Source organism: Magnusiomyces paraingens, assembly GCF_902498895.1.
Source record: "Magnusiomyces paraingens strain CBS 517.90 genome assembly, contig: contig2, whole genome shotgun sequence".
Classification (NCBI taxonomy): Eukaryota; Fungi; Ascomycota; class Dipodascomycetes; order Dipodascales; family Dipodascaceae; genus Magnusiomyces; species Magnusiomyces paraingens.
The window spans coordinates 950,216-972,238 of record NW_022474068.1 but is presented as its reverse complement, the minus strand read 5'-3'; the positions used below and the strand labels follow the sequence as shown (position 1 = coordinate 972,238).

The following is a 22,023-nucleotide window of genomic DNA, read 5'->3' as shown; positions in this document are numbered from 1 at the left end:
ACAAACCACGATTCCTGTGTACCCTTGAATAAAAATAAAATAAAATAAAATAAAGAAAAATGAACACCATAGAAGTTCTGTATCTCACAGTGTAATTGAAATTTCTGACAAGCTTTCTAAAATGACCATAGATGTGACAATGAAGAATATTGTTGAAGGATCTTGAGCACTATCATTCAGTTTCCCACAAGCCATTGAAACTTTGGCACATGGGTTCGACAATTTGGTATTTAGAAGATTGTAATAACTATAAGTGTGGCGAGCTGGGAACAATTAAACATGTTTTGGTTGAGTGTCTTTTTCTGGAAGAAGGGAGAATAGAATTGAATCAATTTTATTCAGTTAAGGACATGCCGACTTTCTTATGCAGTCTAATTGGCTTGCAAGAAATTGTAAGGTTTATTTCTGTTTTGAATGGTTAAGAAATTAAATCAACGCTTCTATGAAAGGAAGTTGAAATAAGTTGGGTATGTATTGGAGTTTGATATTGTTCCTTGTAGATTGGTATCAAGACTTATTATCCAGCTGCTAGAGATGCAATGTTGAAGTTAAATTAAGAGTTTATTGTGGAAACGGAAAGTCATATAGTAGGAACAAAAAGATGATTTTGATGCTGATGGTATTTTATCTCTCAGAATAAAAAAACTAGCAGAGCCGAGTGACGAGAGTGGATAGGGTTACATATGCTCGGATCTAACATAGCCAAAACCATCTGGACCACATACTTATAATTAATTGGTTATCCATACCATAACCTTGATGTTATAAGATGTTATTATTATTATAATAAGTAAAATAAAAATAATATAAAAAAAATAATTTAACGGTTGTCACACTTTTTTTTTTCGTATCAAGTCACGTGATAAAATATACTAAATTTTAAGTTGTCAGTCCAAATGGTCTTTCATCTTTTGGTCAACACAGGATAAAATAAGTCTTCAGATGAGCACAAATACATTGTTGAAAGTTTTTTGTTTAAAGCAGGTTCGATTTCCTCTTCAGCAAATAATATCTTCCAGATGTCTAAGTTTGACTTCTTCTTGTCTCTTAAAAAAAACGCAGTTCCCACCAAGACCAAAAATCGATGAAGATGATATAGAAGAAGTTTTCATCAAAGGAGGGTATGTATGATTATGTTTTTTCTTCAAAATTTTAAATACTAATTAGTCATTAGTGGTAAGGGAGGTCAAAAAGTGAGTTTTGGTTGTAATTAAGGCGTTTAAATTAAATTTTTTTTTATTAACCCCCTATTATTCAAGATCAATAAAACAAATAGTAAAGTCCAGCTAAAGCACATTCCTACAGGAATTGTTGTTTCTTCTCAATTTTCTCGATCCCGGGAACAAAATCGGAAAAAGGCTCGGGAAATTTTGGCTCTTAAAATTGAAGAGCTTTCTGCACCTCCAGGCGAATCACGAACAGCTATAATTGCAGAGTACAAAAAAAACAAGGCTAGGAAAAAGAAAAGTAAATCAAAAAAGAAGTATGCAGCAAGAGAAGCTGCTATGAGAGAATCCCTTCTTAATGGAAACTCTGAAGATAACATAAACGAAGAGATAGAGGTAGAGGAAGCTGAAGAATATGAACATGAACATGAACATGAAAATGAAAATGAAAATGAAAATAATGATTTAGAGGGGGTAGAACACAAAAATTTAGATGGTGAACAACAAGATGAACTCAAGGTTGTTCACACTGAAATTGGTACTTCGTCAGTACAGCATACAGAAAATCAATCCAAAGCTGAAAACAATAAACCCCTTACACTAACAAAATCAAACCCATAAAGTTTAAATATTACTAACACACTTTTATTTATTTATCAAGTCTATAGATTTATTTCCTCCCCATTGTAAATAGAAATTTTAATTATCCTTAAGATTAATGCTCTTATTCATCATCTTCGTCCTCGTCATCATCATCAGGGAACGAAGAAAAGGCAATATCATTCTTTGACTCAGGCCCAAACCAACCTTCTTCATCATCGCTATTATTTTCTTCATTTTCTTCTTCACTTTCATTTTCTTTCTCCGAGTCTGAATCTTTCATATCAGCATCAGAATCATCTTTTTCAGATGACTTTGGTAATCCAAAATTTTGTGGCAGATCATCAACATATCTTCTATTCTTCCCCATCAAAAATTGAACGGTGTATATGTTGTCACTGGATAATTTGTTAATATCCTTGTTGATCCGGCGAACATATTTACTGATAGATCTAATCACACTGGCAAACACATGCTTTTTAGTCATCATGAAAGAGCCATGGGCATTAATTAATGCCTTAATCCAAATAAGATGATATTCCACATGAGGCGAGTCTTCAATAACGCCTGCCAAAAACTTGAAAAATCGTTCAAGGTAAACTCGAGGAAACTCGTTTGCAATCAAATTAATTTCTCCAACTGGAATGTTCTCGTAAACACGCTGAATAACTGCTCGCTCGTTTAGTCTGAATGACATGATAAGTGCTGTCAAGTATTTCTTCTCTTCAAGAGTGCTTATTGTTGTCTTAACGGTCACATCAATATCAAGATCTAAAGGATCAAATAAAAGGGAATCATCCTGGGAGTACAAGAGCAACCCTTCAGTAGAGGCAGCACCAAATGATTGACCTGTTGGCGAAAATCTAATACTGGCAACCCGAATCTCAGGTCTCATTTTGCGTGCTGATAAGTCACCCCGGCTTGCACCTGGAAGAGAAATATCTAATCTGTCTTCCAAATCAGAAGCCTCACCAGTAGTGTCGATCAGATCTAAAGGACCAGCTTCAGTCATATTTTTACTGTTAAGCATGTCAAGTGTACCCTCCAATGCCATATTTTTTGACACAACGTACTTTCGTAACAGCACCTCATTTGAAACATCATAAAGACAAATATGTTTGCTATTGCCTCCAGCTAAAATAGTTGTACCATCAGAACTGTAGCATAATGTGGTAAAATACTTTGATCTCTTGGAGTGCTCAGAAGTGAACTTATCAGTTGTATATCTTCCTCCAGAAACATCAAACTTGCCATCTACTTCACCAACCTGTTTACCCTGCTCAATATCCCAAAAAGACAAGTTGCCGTCTAAAGTAGAAACTGCGACTTGTTTGGAATCAGGACGCATAGCAACAGATAGAACATCAGATGTCATAGTCCAAGGCTCAACATGGGTATGTCTTCCAAAAATACTCCAAACACGAACAGTTTTGTCCCAACTGGTACTTGCTAATAAACCACCCTCATTACCAAAAGAAAGTGCTGAAACTGGACCATCATGGCCCTGTAAACGGTCTAAAAGCTGACCCGTCTGAACAGACCATAAATGAATATCGAAATCATCTAATGATCCAGCACAAACCACTTCACCACTTGGGTCAACTGCTAAACTTGAAAATTGTATTCTTGTAGGTGCTGTAAAGGTTCTGAAATTTCGGTATCTAATCAAATCCCATGCTCGGATAGAACCATCAAGCGAAGCTGAAAACAAAACATTTCCTCGCTTGGAAAACTCAAGTGCAGTGATTCCTGAAGTGTGTTCAGTAAATGTGACAATACTGAATCCACTGTATGCATCCCAAACTTTGATTTTCCCGTCATCAGAAGCGGTGACAATCTTAGATCCATCAGGCGAATAAACAATAGAATTTAAAGAGTCAAAATGACCCTGCTGCTTAATGACGTAGGACTCAGATTGCCATTCCCATACTAAAAGTTGGCCAAGTTTAGATGACCCAAAAGCCAACCACTCTCCTGTTTTGTTGATGGTGACATAATCGATTGCATTTTGTGAAATACTAAGTGTTTGAATCATAGTGAAATCTGGGAGTTCGTACAATGCAAACAAGCCACTAGAAAATCCAACAACTAAAAGATTAGATGCAGGATGAAAATCACAAGTTGTAACATGCGTGTTATTTTGGTTGAAAAAGTTTTTATTAACAATTCGCCATCGGCGGGTAGGATCTTCTTCTTCTTCTTCCTCGTCACTATCCTCTTCCTCTTCTTCTTCTTTTTCACCATCTTCAAAATCACTTTCACCCAAATACTTCCATTCAAAAATAGCTCCATCTTTTGAAACTGTGAAAATTGTCTCTTGATCCTCAGAAAAAAAAGATGCAATAACGGAATCCTTATGTCCTGCAAGTACTCCAGCAGCAGAACTATCTTCCGAGTTTAACGAATAAATGCGAGTAGTAAGATCTTTAGAGCCGGCAAGGAAAAACCGCGAATCATCAGACCAAGTGATTGTAGTTACTTCGGCGTAATGTCCAGTGTATATTCTGTGTCGAACAAAGGGTGCAAATTGCTTTTCTTCAGTTTGATCAGGTGTTTTCCAAACTTGAACTTCACGACCAGCTGCAACAGCGAAGAATTTTCCATCGGGTGAAAACTTAAGGTCATGAACATTTTCTTTTAAATTAAAATGATGAATCACTGTACGGCGAACAAAGTTGACGAGAATAGCTCGGCCGTCAACGTCGACTGATAATAAGAGCGTAGCTTGTGGATTTAGAGCTACGCATTGAATGTTTTTGCGGTGTTCATAAGGAAATGTAAATGATTTGTTACTAAGGAAACAATAGTCAGAATGAATGAATTAATAAATAAAGAATGTTCAACTAATAAACTCACTTGGCAAGGTCAAAAAAACTGACACGATTTCCAACAGGACTTAATAGAGCAGTGCCTTCGGGAGTAAAAAAGATATTTCCCTGTCGATAAACAGTACCAAATATATTGGAAAGCTATTATTATTTACAAAGTCAGAAAAAATATTTTCAATAAATCCAATAAAAGTCATACCTTATAATCAAGTTTCATAATTGTAAGCTATGGTTGTTAAAAATTCTTCTTTATTTGAGCTTGAAGGTTAGAAAAAAAATTTTTTTGGGGTAAAGAAAAATTTTTTTTGGTGATAGAGTTTTCATTTTTTTGATGGTGTTCAGCCTTTCCATCCATCTACGTTGAATTAAAACCCACAACCACACTTTCTTAAATTCATCGACCATCTTGAAATCTCGAAAGTCTGTGTCAAAATAATAGAAGAATATTTAAGTAACAAAAAGATATATTACTTAACCAGAAAAAAACTTATAATAGATACAAAGATGGCACCAGAAAGTAAACCTAAAATGTCTAGTGCACTCATGGCAATGAAGGTAAGTCGGTGATACTGGTTAAACCAAAAAGACAAACCGTTTTATTAACCATTAAGACAAGTTCATGAGACAAGGCGAAGCACTCAAAAAAGAAGAAGATGAAAAATTAAAAAAGCGACAATTAGAAGATTCTTCTAGATGGACACTTCGTAAAATACCAAAAAACAGCTTTTCGTCGATAGGAATCAAAAGCCAAGAAACTACTAATACTCCCAAGAAAATTGTGTTAGAAACAGCAAGTTTCGAAGATATTTATGGACAGGACTCAAAGAAAACAAATAGTTCTCAACAAGGTAGAAGAGCTTTTGGAAATTTTGAAAAAACAGTGAGTTATTTTGTTATATTTTTTTCATTGTTTGGTAATAATCTAATTATATATTTTAGGCACAGGATGAAAGTAAAGAAGCAGTTGAAGAAGATTTACGGAATAAGGACGAAGACTTTGACATCGACAATCTTTTGGATAGAACAAATAAAAACAACAAAAAGAGAGAAGGTTCACAATCGATAGAAGATCAAGAGCGATATGCCAAACGACGTGATTTTCAAGTTCTTCGAGGACTTAAGAGTATATCTGGAGGCGCTTCATCAGCTAAAAGCAGTTCATCAGATAAGAAGAAAAAAAGAAAGTACGGTTATGACAAAAGAAGTAATAAGGACTGATACCCTAAAAAAAACTTGTCCAATTTATACCATTAAGACACGTACTATCGCTTTGACTTTTTCTTATTGTCTTCAGTGATAAATCCACCCTGGACTAAAACGTCACGAGCAGCCGAGTTGATATGTTTAAACCTTTAATGGTGTTAGAATATAGTAATTGTACCTTACTTTTCACTTACCTATCAGGGCCAAGATGAATACCACCATACCATCTTGAAACACAAACACAGACGTCCCATACATTAATTAACTAAGAAAAAGTTAATACTTCAATAGATAATAAAAATAAAATGTTTAAAATACCTCTAGTAAATGTTGTAGCCTCCCCCCTGCGGCAGTTTCACCATCTTCGTCATTGTCTTGTATGACAACACCATTTTGTCCTTTGATTCTGTACGCTATCATATTATGTGTAGCCCGTGCAATATGTTTATCTTGTTTTAAAAGACTGACCATATCTTCAACTTCTTGAGCCGATTTTACTTTACAAGCGAAACCTATAAATACTGATTTTCGATCCACTATAGAAGATCCGGCTACCCAGTGAGAAAAAATTTCTTTAGCAAGATCTTCTTTTGACAACTTAACGCCAATAGATGACACATTTTCTTTTGTTTCTTCTTCTTCTTCAAAGCTGTCTTCGTTTTGTATATCTTCAAACGTTTCTCTAATTGATTCAATCAAATCAAAAAGACAAACTTGTTCGGGGATGAAAATGTTTTGAATTATACTATCAATTAATGATTTATCAGGGCCTTGCAACACCGAAAGAATATGAGGTGGTTCTGTAGGATATGAAGACGGAAAAGAGAGCTGGATAGAAATATTTAAGTCTGGGACATCAAGCTGGTATATTGATCCCTTTTGTTGCAAAGCTCCAGGGTAAATAGCTTCAATGGCCTCAATCTCTTCTTCAAGATCTTCTTTTGTCATTGCTAAATCGCATACCAAAGATTGGCTTCGCTTGGATATGCATAAATAATTTACAGAATTTTTCTCTTTTGTTAAATCATGTCTTATGTAATATATGACACACTATGTAAACCCACATTACAGAAAAACAAGGCATATCAACCTCATAAAACAATGCCTTGAGTTGATAATTATAATAAACTTTCTTCATATCATAAGTATTGACTTTTTTCTTTATTTCAAATGACCCAATCATTACCAGGTGATGAACCTGTGGGAATATCAACAGCAGTTTTCATCAATAACTCGCCTGAGTCCCAATTTGACACTACTTCCACCATTTTAAATTCTGACAACACTTCACCAGACCCTGAAACTTTGCGTAAGCAGAAAAACTTTCCATTTTCTAAAAATCAAGTTGATTCTCAACCCACGGTTTCTTCTCCTTTGCCTTCATCATCATCTTTTTCTTCACCACCAATAAATAAAACTTTGGAAGTACTAGCTGTAGCCTGGCATGTATACTCTATTCCAGTAATCCTTTCACTATTTTTATTGTGCTGCGCATTCCCCCCGCTTTGGCCAGTAGTTTCAGTATATTTGGTAAGGTTTTATTAATTGCTCGTATATTTTAATGCCTGAGCAAACTTCAGAGCGGTTTCCAAAAACTCAAGTTTGAAACTAACTTTTTTTTGTTAAACTAGATATACTTTTTTATTGACAAAGGCTCTGAAAACGGGTCTGCTCCAGATAGATCTTCTATATTATTAAGAGCAAGTCCTGTCTGGAAATATTTTGCAAACTATTTTCCAATTGTTCTTCACAAAACTTGTGAGCTTGAACCTGCTTTTGTCATAAACAAAGAAGAACAGGATTATTCTCGTCAGTTAGATCAAGATGATGTCAGTTTTTCACAGGATGAAGATATGAGCTTTCGTCAGGAACCTCAACTTCAACAAGCTGAGCTGGTAGCGAATAACCACAATTGCCTGTCATCTGTCGACAAAAATGACGATAATACAGCGTATCTCGATGATGAAGAAGATAACAACCAATGTTCTCATGTGACTATTCGAGACGAGAATGGTGACCATCTTTATCTTGAAACTATTAACAGACCACATACAGCAAATATCCTTGCTTCATCGAGTAAGTTTGATGAAGATGATATAGGGAGAAACAGTCATAGACTTCTGGGTGTGCGAAGGTTTTTCATAGACATTTTTCGCTGGCTTTGGGCTGTTATCAGCATCAAACGTGAGCCTTGTCAAAATACACGCACCGGCAAACAATACATATTTGGTTATCATCCTCATGGGATTATTGGTATGGGAGCAGTTGGAGGAATTGCAACAGAAGGTAAGTAAATTATTTTTTGCACTCTCAAAGACTTTGAAATAAAAGACTAACAACTTTAGGCGCACACTGGTCTAAATTATTTCCTGGCGTTCCAGTGACTACGCTTACTTTAGTTAACCAGTTTCAACTCCCTTTATATAGGGAATATCTTTTATCATTAGGTCTTGCATGCGTTTCGAAAAGAAGTTGTTTAAACCTATTGAAACGAGGGCAATCAATTTGCATTTTATTGGGTGGTGCTCAGGAAAGTCTATTGGCCAGGCCTGGTTACATGGATCTCGTGCTTAACAAACGTCAGGGATTTATTAAGCTTGCCATGAGAATTCCAGGAACTAGCGTAATTCCTATTATTGCCTTTGGAGAAAATAATCTATATGACCAAGTTCAAAACGATCCAAACTCATGGCTTTTCAATATTCAAACTTACTTAAAAAATACTTTGGGGTTCACTCTTCCATTGATGCATGCTCGAGGAATTTTTAATTATGATTTTGGAATCATTCCTTACCGAAGACCTATCAACATTGTTGTGGGAAAGCCAATTGAAATTCCACATATAGAAGCCCCAACTTCAGAACAGATTGCTGATTATCACCGTATTTATGTTCAAAGTTTAAAGGATCTTTTTGAAGAACATAAAGATCAATTCCACAATTCCCAAGTACTTAATGATGGTATTGATTATCAAGATTTGCGCATAGTGGAATAAAAAAACTTCACACTAGGTTTAATGTTGCTATTCAAAGAAAAAAAATAAGTTCTTTCATGATATAACCAATTTTAATTTTTAAGTAAATTGACAGAATTATTGTAGTTCTCAATTATTGTGCAATTCATGGTAATCTCAAGGTGGCAATGTTAAATTGCTTGGGCTTCTTGTCAACTTTCTTATCATTAGAACTTATGCTATATAATTATATATTCACTTTATGATAGAACAACACAGGTTGACGAAATACTTAAATATTATCTTTTGTCTTTTGTGCTATTTTCCTAATACACTTTTACTTTCTTTAAATGCGCAATGAATATTAAAATAATGAACTCTGTGTTTAGTAGTATTTTTTTCAACTTTTTTTATAAAGTGTTAAACTTTTTTTAATAAATATAAAAAGCTCTTTCCCCTCTTTTTATAAAAACTATCTTTCTAAATTTTAGTTTTTTCCCCCGATATAGAATCGGTGGCAACTTTTAGTCATTTTTTATTTGGATTATGAACAACGGTATTAAGAACCCCTTTTCCTTGGCCAATAGATTGGTTATCTTAATTGGTGCAACAGGGGGCTTGGGAAAAGCAGTTAGTCGCGCAGTTGTCTATTCTGGCGCTTCCAGAGTGGCTCTTGTGGATAATGGACCTGGGTCAAAATCAAAACTACAAAAGTTGGAAAAAGAATTAAAGGATCTTTGTTGGAAAACTTCAAATCCTGGTGGATTTAGAATTGCAAGCTTTCAATGTGATATTACTGAAAGCTCTAAAGTTGAAGACTTAATGGAAGAAATCTTTGAAAAGGATAAAAAAGGCTTATATAAAGAAGAATCTAACTATTCATCATGTTCACTAATTAATATGGCAGGAATTTGTGAAAATATATCAGCAATTGATTATCCACAAGAAAATATTACAAGAGTAATGGATATTAATCTTTTGGGATCAATGTTAGTTGCTAGAGAATTTGCCAAGCAAGTTATTAAATCTCGCTTTTATGAAATCCGTCATTATCCGGCTTCCATAGTATTGACAGCTTCTATGTCGGGATCAATTGTAAATTATCCTCAGCCCCAGGCACCTTATAATATGACAAAGGCTGGTGTCATTCATCTTTCCAAATCATTAGCATCAGAATGGGTTAACCACAATATCCGTGTTAATAGTTTGTCTCCTGGATATATATTGACACCTATGACAAAAGAAATTTTGGAACGAGATGAAAGAGAAAAGGCCGAGCTTCACAATAATCAAAAAAAATTGGTCCCATCTGTTGTGTCTATAGGTGAAGAGTGGAAAAAGAGAACTCCTATGGGTCGGTTAGCTGATCCAGAAGAGTTGGCTTGGCCTATGGTTTTTTTGGCTTCAGATGCTAGTTCTTTTATGACTGGAAGTGATTTAATTGTTGATGGAGGATACACAATTCTTTAAACATACTTTTCAAAAATACTGCCTGCATATAAATTAATCAAAAAAAAAAAAAAAAAAAAAAAGGTCAATAATATGTATGTATTGACGGACAAGAACTCAGTATTTTGTTGGCTAATTATTGATTCCGAAGGTGAATTTACAAAGACAAGGGTGATAAATGACATTTTTTATGGCAATAATAATTCAAATTAATTCATTCTTTGTTATATATATATACTAGCGTTACCGCTAGCGTTCGCTGAAATGGTTTATGGATTATGAAAATGTTTTATGACAAATGGATTATGTCAAATGGATTATGTCATATTTAATTGTAATGTAATATAGTCATATATATACTGATTATAATATTTAAAAATTAATTAAATGAAATTTATAAGAAATAGAATTATATAATTATATAAAAGTTAATGTAATTTATTAAATAATTTTTAAATTTATATTATTTAAAAATTTTAGTTTTTGTTCATTTAATTCAAAGTAATTGCTATTAGATTCATCATTGTAGTCATTAATAGATTTATCATCTATGTCTTTAATGCAACGATTATTGGAATTAGTGTAAATAAGATTGATATTATTATTACATATAATTGGATGCATTGGGGGTTGACATTCTTGATTTTGATATAACTTAGATTTATCTAATTTATTGGATTGAGTGAAATTAAACTCGGGCGAAGAAGATATACTGAAATGTTTGGTGACAGTTTCATACATGATATTTGGGAAAATAGTATAGTGATTTTTTGGGAGAAAATCAAGTTGATTGAGATTTGTGATTTGCGAAAATGCGAAATATGCTTGAAAATGAACAAAAGAATGATTAGTGAAATATATGTCAAGGCGTGACAATAATTTACCTTGTATTTTATTGATTGTCATTGCAAAACATGTTTTGATGGAGAGTTGTAATCTTTGTAACGGGATCTTGTAATCTTTGTGACAGGATCTTGTGATGTTATCATTAGTTAAATTTATATCCGTAGTACAATAATGGTTTAAATATCATTGTCAATTTCTTGAAAAATTACATTATCTACATTTTTAATTCTGTTGGGAAGTATTTTCTGAGAGTATTATAAATAAATATTATTATTGATTGTAAAATACAAATACAGAAAATTTTAAATATATATTTCTGATGCACTTGATTATTGTGGAAGAAATTTTGTTTTGTGTTTTTTCTGTATTGCAAAGAATATCAATGTTTTTGTTATTTTGAGATATAATTTGTAATATATCTAATTATATTATAATATAATATTAATTTCAAATATTATTATTCAGTTGAATTTTTGTTTTGTAGATTGAAATCAAAAATCAAATGTAATTTTAATATTGTATTGTTACATTTAAAGTAATTTAATTAAATGATTGTAATATTGGTTATGGTTTATTTTTGATATTTAATGTCAATGTCAATGTCAATGTCAATGTTAATGTCAGAATATAATGAAAAATGAGTACGTTGTAATTTTTTTTTTATAATTTCATTGATGTACATATATATCGATTGTTTTTCAAACTATTTTTTTGATAATATTGATAATCATTACCTTATTATATAAATTTTATTAAATCCTGCAATATATGTAAACAGAGATTCCAGTTCATTGCCCCTAGAGGCAATTTTATTAAATATATATATATATATATATATATATATATATATATATATATTTGATATATTGTCAATGTTGTCTGTTTTATAAAATGTTTTGATTTTTTTTTAATTTTTTTATTTTATTTTTGTATACCTTAACAAAAAAAAAATTGAAGACATTGCAATGTCATACCAATTGGTATGTAAATAGGATATTTTGTTTTTTTAAATATAATTGGTTTTTTTTTATGACATGTTTGCTTTAATGGTTTAGGCATTATTAATGAGTATGTGAATAGAGAATTTTGTTATTTTGAACGTGATTTGATTTTTATAATTTCATTATTAAGTCAGATTCTTGGTTTATTGGTTTGTAAGTTATTGTTGATCATAAATATGATCATTTGTAACTTTGATTTCATTATTAAGTGAAATGTGAAATGTGAAATGTGAAATGTTTGTTTTAATTATTTAAGAATTTTGTTCAATATGTGTATTTATGTTAATTCAAATGGTATTCATATGTAATTAAATATTAATTTGAATACATAGTGAGCATAAATTATAAGTTTAAAATTTTATTATGTTATTGATGGTTATAGAAATACTTTTCCAATTTTTATCTTTACCTGTCTTGAGCTGGTATATTATCAATGCATGGGGGTCCTGTTTGTTATTTTTTGAAAATATATATTATATGAATATATTCTAAGATTTATATCCAAATATATCCAGGATAATATTTTGAGATTTACTCTATATTTTCAGATTTAATTAATAACCTATATAAATATATCTATATTTTCTGAGATTTAACCTATATATCTATTTTCTGAGACTTAACATATAAGGTATATGTTTATCCTATAAAGGATTGCTGCGGCTTTTATGACATTTGCCTATTTAATGATGGGGGATTTGTTGTAATACTTTTTTTCTAAATAATATTATGTTTAAAATATATATATTTAATTAATAATTAATTAATTAATAATAATATATTCTACCAATTTTTTTACGTTAAAGCATCCCAGGCGCATGAGAATAACTTCGTTTAGAAGCTGCCTTCATATCAGACATCAACTTTTCATCAAGGTCCTCTCGTGTGTCCAGCTTTCTAAAATTGGTTAAATCATTGTACTTTTGATCCGCTCCATCAATAGTAGATTTACCATTGGCTGCTAAAGTTTCCTTAATAGGTGTTTGAGGTATGCCTCTTATGTTCTTTACTCCGTCCGCCGTCTTATCAGAAACAGAATATTCTGATGAATTAGTAGGTATAGGTTTATTGCAGCAATCGCAATGTATCATTTCAGTACTAATATCAATTTCTTCAATATCTTGGTCTTCTTCTTCATCAAAAACAGTAATGGACTCCCAAGGTTTGTTATTCAATTTTTCGTCGAAATCATTTTGATCTTTTTCCACTGCCTTGTTAACATGTTGCATAAAAACCTCTTCTAAGTTGTATCTCAAAGGATTGTTTCCACTAGTAACTGTTTCAATTTTTGATAATGAAGAATCTTTAACTGCAAGCATCAAACCTAAAGGCTTAGATTCTTTTTCAGGGAAATTTGACTCTTCCCTATTATGAAAAATGACACGCAAATCACCATAAAGGTAATATTTGTTTTTGGACGGGCGTGCTATTTGTAAATGAACGGTTTGTAGCAAACTCATTTTCTCTTCGTGATTAGATGTACGAGTAGACCCAAGGTTAGAAGTTTTTAGTTGCGATGATGGCAAAGAAGACCGAATAAAGACTTTATGCCTGATGAAGGTTTTTTGTTTGTACTCAAGAGTTGACACATCATATGGGACTAGAAAAAGTTTTACTGCTGTTTTTTGTGGATTAGAAATGATAATTTGAATTTTACCAGTTGGTGGAATTCTATAACCCGGAAATGGAAGCTGAGATCTCTCTTTATTTTTTTTCTGAATTTTTGTTAATGTTGAATTATTATTTGAAACAGTTGGATTTTGTTTCTGGCATAGAGTTTTGGTTAATATATCGTCCCGCAATACTTTTCCACTTTTGAGATATTGGTTTACATAAAATTGCTCAAGATCTACTGAGCCAACATATGGACTACCTTTTCCAGGAATACCAGTTTCATGTAAATCATAATCATAGAAAACAGCATTGAATTGTGTTGTTATATGCTTTGGGAATTTAAGTGACTCTTTAAGAGATGTATCAGTCAGTTGCTGACCAAAAACACCAAGTTTCATATAAAATGGAACTGGTGGAGAACATGGAGTTGACATTCGACCAGATAGTAAACTCTCTTCATATGATCCAAGAAGGGATTCTTTATTGTGGTGATGATTCCCTCCATGAATTCGTGATGATAAAATTTTGGAAGATGATTTGCTTAATCCATTAATAGGTGACGATCGTATACTTGAAGATGGAGATAAAGTATTAGGAGACAAAAGTGGGGATTGTGAAGATGACACAGGAGATGACGGTCCTATATACGGCGATAAACTAGAGAAAGTGGAAAACGAAGACGAAGACGAAGACGAAGACAAAGGTAAAGGTAAAGGTAAATTCAAAGACAAAGACGAGGATAAAGAACCATATAAAGAGGATCTATCGAAAAGATCGCTGTTAAAATTTGTAGTGCGTGATATCATATCAGATCCATTACTAATTTTTCTTGTTCTAATTTTGGTGTCACAAGAACCACAAAGAATAAACGATGGACGATTTTTAAAAGACTTGGACTTATTAAAAGTATTGTTGTGATTCTCTGAAAAGGGCGCCTGTGATTTAGGGTAAGTCTGTTGAGCTGATTCTTTATTTAATTTATCAGTTTTTGAACTTGAATGAATAGATGGAGTTGCTACTGGCTCTGGAGGTAGGTCATCTAAAGTCTCCGAGTAGCAAAGACTGGATCGACGACGAGATCGTCTTTTTACTGCAGAAAATGAAGATAAATATGTTTTATTCCAATATTCCACCGATGGTGATTTGGGGCTGGACGTTTGCGAAAATGAGTTTGCTAAGCTTCCATCAGAAAGAGAAGAGTTTTCCAATGTTTTTTTGCTAGGTCTATTCCAAGATTCATAAAGGAAATCTTCTTCCTTCTCATCTTGAAAAGATGAGCATTCATTTGTAGAAGTACTCATTTGAATATTAGCAGTATTAATGTTTTTGGTAGTTGTGGCTGTATTTTCGAGTGTGGGGAAATTGGATTTAATAGCCGTATTAATTTCTGTAGTGTCGAAAGAGTTTGGGGAAGCTCTTGCCATTATAATTTCAGGTGACTAAAGTGAATATCACAAAAATCAAAATTCAATTTACTTTCTTTAAATTAAATCTCTGAAAATAAATGGCAACGTCCTTGTAAAATCACAGGTTGATAAAAAATTGATAATTTAGAAAGAAAGAGGACTTAAAGGTTGTGTAGTCTGAAAAAGATAAGCAGTTGACTGACCTGTATGAGAAAAAAAATTACATAAATTAGTCATGAATATGACAAATATATTAGTCATTTAAATTACATAAATCCGGTGCTTGAATCACGGAATTCCTGAAATGTCGTAAATCAACGCAACATCTGTCGATGATCCAGACCATCCCCGGTCTCCGCTAGTCGTTACCATGTACTGACAGCTAGGATCAACATATATGCTTGAAACAACACCACCATGGTGACCCGGAATAATGTAAAATGGTGTTGCAGCCTTAGCAATACCACCGACTTTCAGGTCATCATTTAGAGAGCTTAGTCCTGGCATATCTCCTTCAATACTAGAATAAAGATCATAAAGGCGAATATTGTCGTAAGAACCACAGAGTAAATGTCGTCCAGATGGCATAGGTGTTAGTGCAGTGACAGCCCCGGAAATTGAAGGAAATCTAAATGTTCGGCTTGGAGTCAGGCTGGATGCTATATGATATTCTTCAACACAACTATTACGACGACCAACGTAGATTCTATCGCCATCAGTAGACCAGCAAGCACTAGTGGCCCAGGGAGGAACGCCGTCAGTAACATGGATTCTGGCAACCCGTTTTTCTTGTCGCCGATCCCATATATCAATGTTTCCATCCATTGATGAAGTCAAAAACACAGAGCGGCTGTGCCTATTTTTAGTTTCTGGAGGTGGTTGTTTTGAAATGGGTTCATTATCTTCTTTTTCTTCTTCATTATCTTCCATCTCGACATCACCATCTTCATCATCATCTCCAAACAATGAACCAAGAGATTTATCATCGTCGTCATCATCCATTTCGTCATCACTATCATTCTTTGTTTCTTTCTTGATATTAGTGGTTCTTTGTGTTAATGATGCTTCTGCCATTTCTCTTGGTATCAGCGACCCACCCAAAGGCTGCCAATCTATGCTACTAATTTGGCCTGATGAACCCAAAAATGTTCTTGTGGGTTTGCATGTTTCCAAATCCCATTCAATCACGGTTTTGTCCCATGAGCCACTTAAAGCTGTACGTTCATCATCATCAAGTTTTAAGACTGAAACAGCATTTTTATGTTTATCATAATAAGCTTGAATTTCACCTTCGCTTTGTCGAACACTTTGAAGAGTAATACCCCCAGATTTTAGGCCTGCAAGCATCCATATTGATTCAGATTGAACTGCTAATGCATATACTGGAGAAACTTTTGGCTCATAAAAGCCATCTTTACCAAATTTGGCTTCTTTTCGTGTAACTGGTTGCTCGTTTTCCCAATAAGATACAATTACTGCTGATTTAGTAATGCTATCAACAAATGGGTGTTTTTGTGCCACAGTCAAAGGAAGCTTTCCATTAACAGAATCAAAAAAATTGTATCTTCTTATGAAGCCATCTTCACCTCCAGTAAACATCCATTTTAATCCCCAAGAAAAGTCAACACAGTGTACAGGACACGCATGAATAGCTGCAACATATGGAACAATATCATAAGTTGTACAATTCCTTATTGCATCAGACATTGTAATAGGATATCTCATCTTAAAGCTGACAAATTTTGGTGGAGACGGTGATCGGTATTGTTGATCTTGTATAGGACTTTCTTCTGGTTTCCCCTTTTCTTCATCATTACCAGTTTCGAAATCATTAGATTCTAATTCATTTACGGTAGTATGGCTTTCGGAATGAAAAATATTGATGTCATCTTCTTCCTTTAGTTTGTGATTTGATGTATGTTCGACTATGTCGTTTGGTGCCAATGACGTTTCTTCTATTTGTGATTCAGGTTTTATCTTTTTTGCTGGATGTATAAGCCCGTCATCAGTCTCAAGTAGATTGTTTTTTTCATCAACTATTTCTGCTTTTTCCTGGATTCGGGAAACTTCTGTTGTTGGTGCAGGTCGTTTAGAAGGTGTTGCTTTGTTTCCAGGTTTTGTTTTACCGGAAGAAGGAAATGGATATATAGATTGTTGAGGTTGTATTTCTTCATCTTCGTCATCATCTTCAACACTTTCTACTTCATCATCGTCATTATTGCTCACCGTAACTCCGCTTGTTCCAGTTGAAAATCTAACACGTTTATCAGCTACTTGGCCGTTCACTGAAGCTTCGGAGCTAGGAACTGTTTTTTTTGATGAATTGTAATACGATGATTGTTGAAATTGTTGGGAAACATTTAATTGGGTTGAAGTACTTTTTTCATCATCTTCGTCTTCGTCTGACTCTTCTTCTATTTCGGTATTCATAGCCATGTTTTGTAATGGTCGAGTTTTATAGCCAACTGAAGTTCCAAAAGGCTGGGGACGTGTTTTTTGAGCGGTTCGATGACCTTGATCTTCTTCCTCATCTTCTTCATCATCGTCTTCCTCTTCTTCATCGTCTTCGTCCTCATCGTCTTCGTCATCCTCCTCTTCGTCATCGTCTTCGTCATCCTCCTCTTCTTCAGGCTTGAGTTGTTGCTGTAGGATATTAGGTACCGGAGTTGAATCTAAAGCATCTTCAAAAAGGTCATCATTATCATCATCATTGTCATCATCAAATTCATATCGTGACATGGTGTGAATGTTTTGATATAGTCTTTCGAGCAAGTGTAATAATTGATAAATAATTATTTATAAATAAACGCGATGATATTGTTATTGTTTTATTTATTATTTATTATTTTTTTTGGTGGTGAAAATTTCAAAGCAGAACAAGCTTGCATGCTCCAAAAAGATTATGTAAACTAAATACCTTACACAAGTTGGGTCAATCATCCAAAAGAAATAGTCGACTTTTAATTTCATCAACAACCCAATCCAACCCTTCTTGAAGATTGGTTCCATCGTAAGCGCTACAACCAATAACTTTCCAAGAATGAGTAGAGTCAACTTTACCTAGCATTAAGACCTTTTCAACTTGTTGAACCACTTTTTTCTTTAAAATTTCATCACCTATTGCGTCAAGTTTATTTACCATTATCAACAAGCAAGCACCTGCTAGTCGATCCTCAGTCAAGACTTTTTGAAGTTCAACTCGACAGTCTTCTAGTCTATCTAATGCTGTAGCATCAACAACCCATATTAAACCGTCTGTATCTTCATAGTAATTTTTCCAAAACGGTCTAAGAGTACGCTGTCCTCCAGCGTCCCAAATGTTTACTTTATATCTATACGTTTGTCAATTTTCAAATCTGAATTTTAAATGGTTAAATGAATGACATACTTCCCATGCTCTAATGTTCGAATATTAAAGCCTAAAGTGGGACTAATGGTTTTTACATCTTCTCCTAAAAGAGCTTTAACTATTGTTGTTTTACCTGCGTTGTCGAGTCCCCTAATAATGGTTAAAACTTCTGTGAGTTGAATTTACATAAAAATAACGTACAACATGAGAATTCTCATTTCTCGATCTTTAAGCCTCTGTTTTCGTATTATTGTTAAAAGCCCCATCCTTTAACTTGCGAATTTATGAAGATTAAATATTGTATAACAGTCCAGCTATTAGATTCACAATGCATACTATTAAAAGCTTTATTATATATACTTCTATTACACTCTTACCCTACTTTAAGGATCCCAATTTATGTCAAATCATCTCAAATAATTTAATATTAAATAATAAGAATATTATAATATTCTTATTATCAATAAATTAACTGCAAGAAAAAAAATAGAGACTATATAGTAACTTTTTAAATATGTTTCTATCACTTTTTCTTCGACATGTATAAGTCTAGAAGCATGTATTTGAAAAACGTAAATGATTCCTTTTAAAAAATTATCAAAATTGATGATGCGCTACAAAGAACATTTTGATTCTGTTGTAATCAACCCTAACCCATTGTATTTTAAACAGAACTTGAACTCAGTCCATTAAAAATCCCGTTGTCGGAGCGATTGTTCCTAAAGTTTCTGCTGACGCAATAAAAATTACACGTCAAATAAATTCACAACCTGGTGAACCCCTTTTAATATTTTTTTCACATAACTTCTTGAATCCTAGTGTTTTATCAATCTCTGGTGATAAGTTATGTAGTTATTTAATTATGTTTTATTTTTTATATAATTGTTGTCGGGTATGGATACTTTTTTAATTTTAATTTTTACTGATTCTCTGACATATCATTTTTCAGATTATTGCCTGCTATTGTCAAATTTGGCATAATCATAAACGACACTCTATTCGAGGTCTTTCGTTTGATTTTGTTATATGGGCATCAATTGCACCTATCCTAAAACTGTTCCACATATCATTTCTTCGATGGCATTCTTTTACACGACATCAGTATGCGGAACGATTTCCCACTTCCCCAATACCAGAGTCGCTTTTTATTACACTCGAAGGATACCCTGCACTTTACCCACCAGGCTCTTCATTAATAGAGTTTTTTTTTTCCTTACATTCATTCGTTTTTTGGGGTTTAATATGTGGCATGTATCAACTTAAAAAAAGATACCGAGAAACACAGGAGGTTATGGCTCAGGATTTTTCAGTTTTTTCTCAGATATTGTGTTATTTTCTTGGTGGATGCGGCATTCTAATCATAGCTTTATCAATGAAAAATTACCCCGACTCAGAGTACGGATTTTGTGGTCTCAAATGGTTAGATTTTGTTTACTTTCTGGAAGCGGTTGCAGAAGTATGCGAGTGGTTTAAATATATGCCTCAGATCTCTGTAAATTTTGTCATGGGAGAAGCTAACGGGTTAAGTTTAAATCTAATTGCAGTAGAGTTAGCTTCAATAGTACTTCTTTTTGCTTCCTTGACATCCAAGGCTATCTACAAACATAAATTATACGAAATAACTGAGCCATTGTCCCTATTTTTTTTGGTTTTATTTAAACTTCCTATTATTATTAAACTTTTGCATCAGTTTTTTAAGTATCAAGGTGTCCAACCAAAGATTAGACAAACATTATCGTTATCAAAAAAGAACGATGATTATGATCAAATCCAAAATGCGTTATATGATGAAGAAGCGATGGTTGATGCAGATGATGCGACTGAATTATCTGTTTTAACTCCCAACAAATAGACATTCTCTAATCCATTTAATACAGAAATGTGCCAACCAACACTTATTTTATTAACTGTATTATTTTATGACCAAATTTACACCATAGTTAGATCAATGTATCAACCATTTTCTAAAAAAGATGTACTATTTTTGAAATATGATATTTTAAAAATTATTTTGGTATATTAGAAGAACGGAAATTTTTCTATAGTCTTTTTACAAACCATCAAGACCTTTAATATATATTTCAAATCGTCTATCTTTTATTATACTAACGTACTTTTATACTAAAATTAAAAAAAAATTATTTATTCGCTATTTTATTATTGATCACCCAAAGACTGTCTCCAATTTTTAAAATCTTTTTCCACTATAGCTTCCACAAGTCTTTGCTCTTCCTCGAAATCTGAAACTCTGACAAGCTTAAGATCTTTATCTCCTTTCCGATACTGAATTCTCCAGACTTGGCCTTCTTCTTTAGGAATATTATTTTTTATCCATTCAACTGCAGCGGCGTAAAATGCGATACACTCATTTCCGTTCCATTTCTTGTTATCTTCCACGTATTGAGCGGATGCAATAAGCTTTGGTAAATCTTCTGTGTCATACTCTTCGACAGATTTTAGATATCCATTATCGTCTCGAAATCCGTATACTACTTTTGGGACACCTATGAGGAAACATTGCGCCCATGTGCGAAGAAGTTTCAATAAAAACGTCGATGCCACTCTTGGATTAAGAATAACCTTTGTTGTTTTGAGCTCGACATAATGTGGAAGAATATCTTTTTCTTTGTCATCTTCATTAAAGAGTTGTTCAGAAGGTTTATTATTTTCTCCAGACAGATCAAATTTATCATATGGGTTATAGTCATAAATTGCATCAACTTCTGCACCAAGAATCATTTTAACTTTTCCAACGCCAGTTCGTACCAAACAACAATATTCAGAAATATTGTCTACAACTATTTTATCACGACTCTCAATCTCCTCCCGTGTGCACTGAGTCCATGGCTTTGTTAAAGTTGCTAATGACTCGAATTTATATCCCCAATATGTCATTTGTTGATCTCGTTCTTTATCTTGATCGTTTTTATTAACTTGACGACTTAGATTTTTCTCTTGTTCAACTGTCGCATCCAACTCCATTAACAAAGATCCATCAAAATACGTAGCATTTATTGTTACATCTTCATCTCCAAATCTGTTTTTCAAAACTTGTGCAAGGACGAGTAATTTTGTCATAACCCCACGGTATGTTATAATATCAACCTTTACTTTTTTGCCATCATTATGCACTTTCTCATAATGGGTCAGGGCACGTAAGAGTTCATTTAAATGTTTTGGTACACTTTCATCGCGTTTAACAAAATTTGAAAAACCTGAAGAAAGCTGTGGACGTCCCGCTAATGAAGTATCGGGATAATAAAAATAACGAAGAGATCGGTAATCGTCAATGTGCTGTTCTCCTGATTTATCAATAGAGTACGCAAGTAATTGTTTTGGACGCCTCAAAGCAGCCGGCTTTTCTGGACGGGTTTCTAAACTTAACTTAGGCATTTTCAATTACTTAAAAAGCTATGCTTTTTATTTTTTTTTAAAAAATATATATCTAAGGGTCAGTTGGGTAATTGATTTAATATTTCCGGCGTTTTTTTAGGTGATTTAATTATAATAAGAAGGTATTGAACTAAGGGAATAGTTAATATATGATGAAATTAAACTTTCCTTTCGGCTCAATTCGTTTCCCCTCTCACCTTGATCTTGATTTCTTC

At 33.3% G+C, this 22,023-nt stretch overlaps 11 protein-coding genes across 11 annotated transcripts; 5 read left to right on the top strand and 6 right to left on the bottom strand.

Annotated features, from left to right (window-relative positions):
* Nucleotides 1-1,019: 1,019 nt before the first annotated feature.
* Nucleotides 1,020-1,787, top strand: SAPINGB_P002036 (uncharacterized protein; the record flags this gene model as incomplete). Its single annotated transcript, XM_031996756.1, has 3 exons — nt 1,020-1,042; nt 1,175-1,193; nt 1,260-1,787. 3 exons carry the CDS (start codon nt 1,020-1,022, stop codon nt 1,785-1,787), a joined length of 570 nt encoding a protein of 189 aa, XP_031852647.1.
* Nucleotides 1,788-1,890: 103 nt separating this feature from the next.
* On the bottom strand, nt 1,891-4,811 carry SAPINGB_P002035 (uncharacterized protein; the record flags this gene model as incomplete). Its single annotated transcript, XM_031996755.1, has 3 exons — nt 1,891-4,558; nt 4,623-4,735; nt 4,794-4,811. 3 exons carry the CDS (start codon nt 4,809-4,811, stop codon nt 1,891-1,893), a joined length of 2,799 nt encoding a protein of 932 aa, XP_031852646.1.
* A 287-nt stretch (nt 4,812-5,098) lies between these two features.
* On the top strand, nt 5,099-5,812 carry SAPINGB_P002034 (uncharacterized protein; the record flags this gene model as incomplete). The annotated part of the gene is made up of 3 exons (XM_031996754.1): nt 5,099-5,149; nt 5,211-5,474; nt 5,534-5,812. 3 exons carry the CDS (start codon nt 5,099-5,101, stop codon nt 5,810-5,812), a joined length of 594 nt encoding a protein of 197 aa, XP_031852645.1.
* A 44-nt stretch (nt 5,813-5,856) lies between these two features.
* Nucleotides 5,857-6,745, bottom strand: SAPINGB_P002033 (uncharacterized protein; the record flags this gene model as incomplete). Its single annotated transcript, XM_031996753.1, has 3 exons — nt 5,857-5,944; nt 5,992-6,062; nt 6,116-6,745. 3 exons carry the CDS (start codon nt 6,743-6,745, stop codon nt 5,857-5,859), a joined length of 789 nt encoding a protein of 262 aa, XP_031852644.1.
* A 222-nt stretch (nt 6,746-6,967) lies between these two features.
* Nucleotides 6,968-8,792, top strand: SAPINGB_P002032 (uncharacterized protein; the record flags this gene model as incomplete). Its single annotated transcript, XM_031996752.1, has 4 exons — nt 6,968-7,327; nt 7,429-7,873; nt 7,943-8,083; nt 8,143-8,792. 4 exons carry the CDS (start codon nt 6,968-6,970, stop codon nt 8,790-8,792), a joined length of 1,596 nt encoding a protein of 531 aa, XP_031852643.1.
* A 504-nt stretch (nt 8,793-9,296) lies between these two features.
* Nucleotides 9,297-10,220, top strand: SAPINGB_P002031 (uncharacterized protein; the record flags this gene model as incomplete). The annotated part of the gene is made up of 1 exon (XM_031996751.1): nt 9,297-10,220. One exon carries the CDS (start codon nt 9,297-9,299, stop codon nt 10,218-10,220), a length of 924 nt encoding a protein of 307 aa, XP_031852642.1.
* Nucleotides 10,221-12,846: 2,626 nt separating this feature from the next.
* SAPINGB_P002030 (uncharacterized protein) lies at nt 12,847-15,084 on the bottom strand (the record flags this gene model as incomplete). Its single annotated transcript, XM_031996750.1, has 1 exon — nt 12,847-15,084. The coding sequence occupies one exon, from the start codon at nt 15,082-15,084 to the stop codon at nt 12,847-12,849; it is 2,238 nt and encodes a 745-aa protein (XP_031852641.1).
* A 270-nt stretch (nt 15,085-15,354) lies between these two features.
* SAPINGB_P002029 (uncharacterized protein) lies at nt 15,355-17,805 on the bottom strand (the record flags this gene model as incomplete). Its single annotated transcript, XM_031996749.1, has 1 exon — nt 15,355-17,805. The coding sequence occupies one exon, from the start codon at nt 17,803-17,805 to the stop codon at nt 15,355-15,357; it is 2,451 nt and encodes an 816-aa protein (XP_031852640.1).
* A 193-nt stretch (nt 17,806-17,998) lies between these two features.
* Nucleotides 17,999-18,681, bottom strand: SAPINGB_P002028 (uncharacterized protein; the record flags this gene model as incomplete). The annotated part of the gene is made up of 3 exons (XM_031996748.1): nt 17,999-18,398; nt 18,455-18,565; nt 18,617-18,681. 3 exons carry the CDS (start codon nt 18,679-18,681, stop codon nt 17,999-18,001), a joined length of 576 nt encoding a protein of 191 aa, XP_031852639.1.
* A 1,106-nt stretch (nt 18,682-19,787) lies between these two features.
* SAPINGB_P002027 (uncharacterized protein) lies at nt 19,788-20,267 on the top strand (the record flags this gene model as incomplete). Its single annotated transcript, XM_031996747.1, has 1 exon — nt 19,788-20,267. The coding sequence occupies one exon, from the start codon at nt 19,788-19,790 to the stop codon at nt 20,265-20,267; it is 480 nt and encodes a 159-aa protein (XP_031852638.1).
* A 305-nt stretch (nt 20,268-20,572) lies between these two features.
* On the bottom strand, nt 20,573-21,808 carry SAPINGB_P002026 (uncharacterized protein; the record flags this gene model as incomplete). Its single annotated transcript, XM_031996746.1, has 1 exon — nt 20,573-21,808. One exon carries the CDS (start codon nt 21,806-21,808, stop codon nt 20,573-20,575), a length of 1,236 nt encoding a protein of 411 aa, XP_031852637.1.
* Between the last annotated feature and the right edge of the window lie 215 nt (nt 21,809-22,023).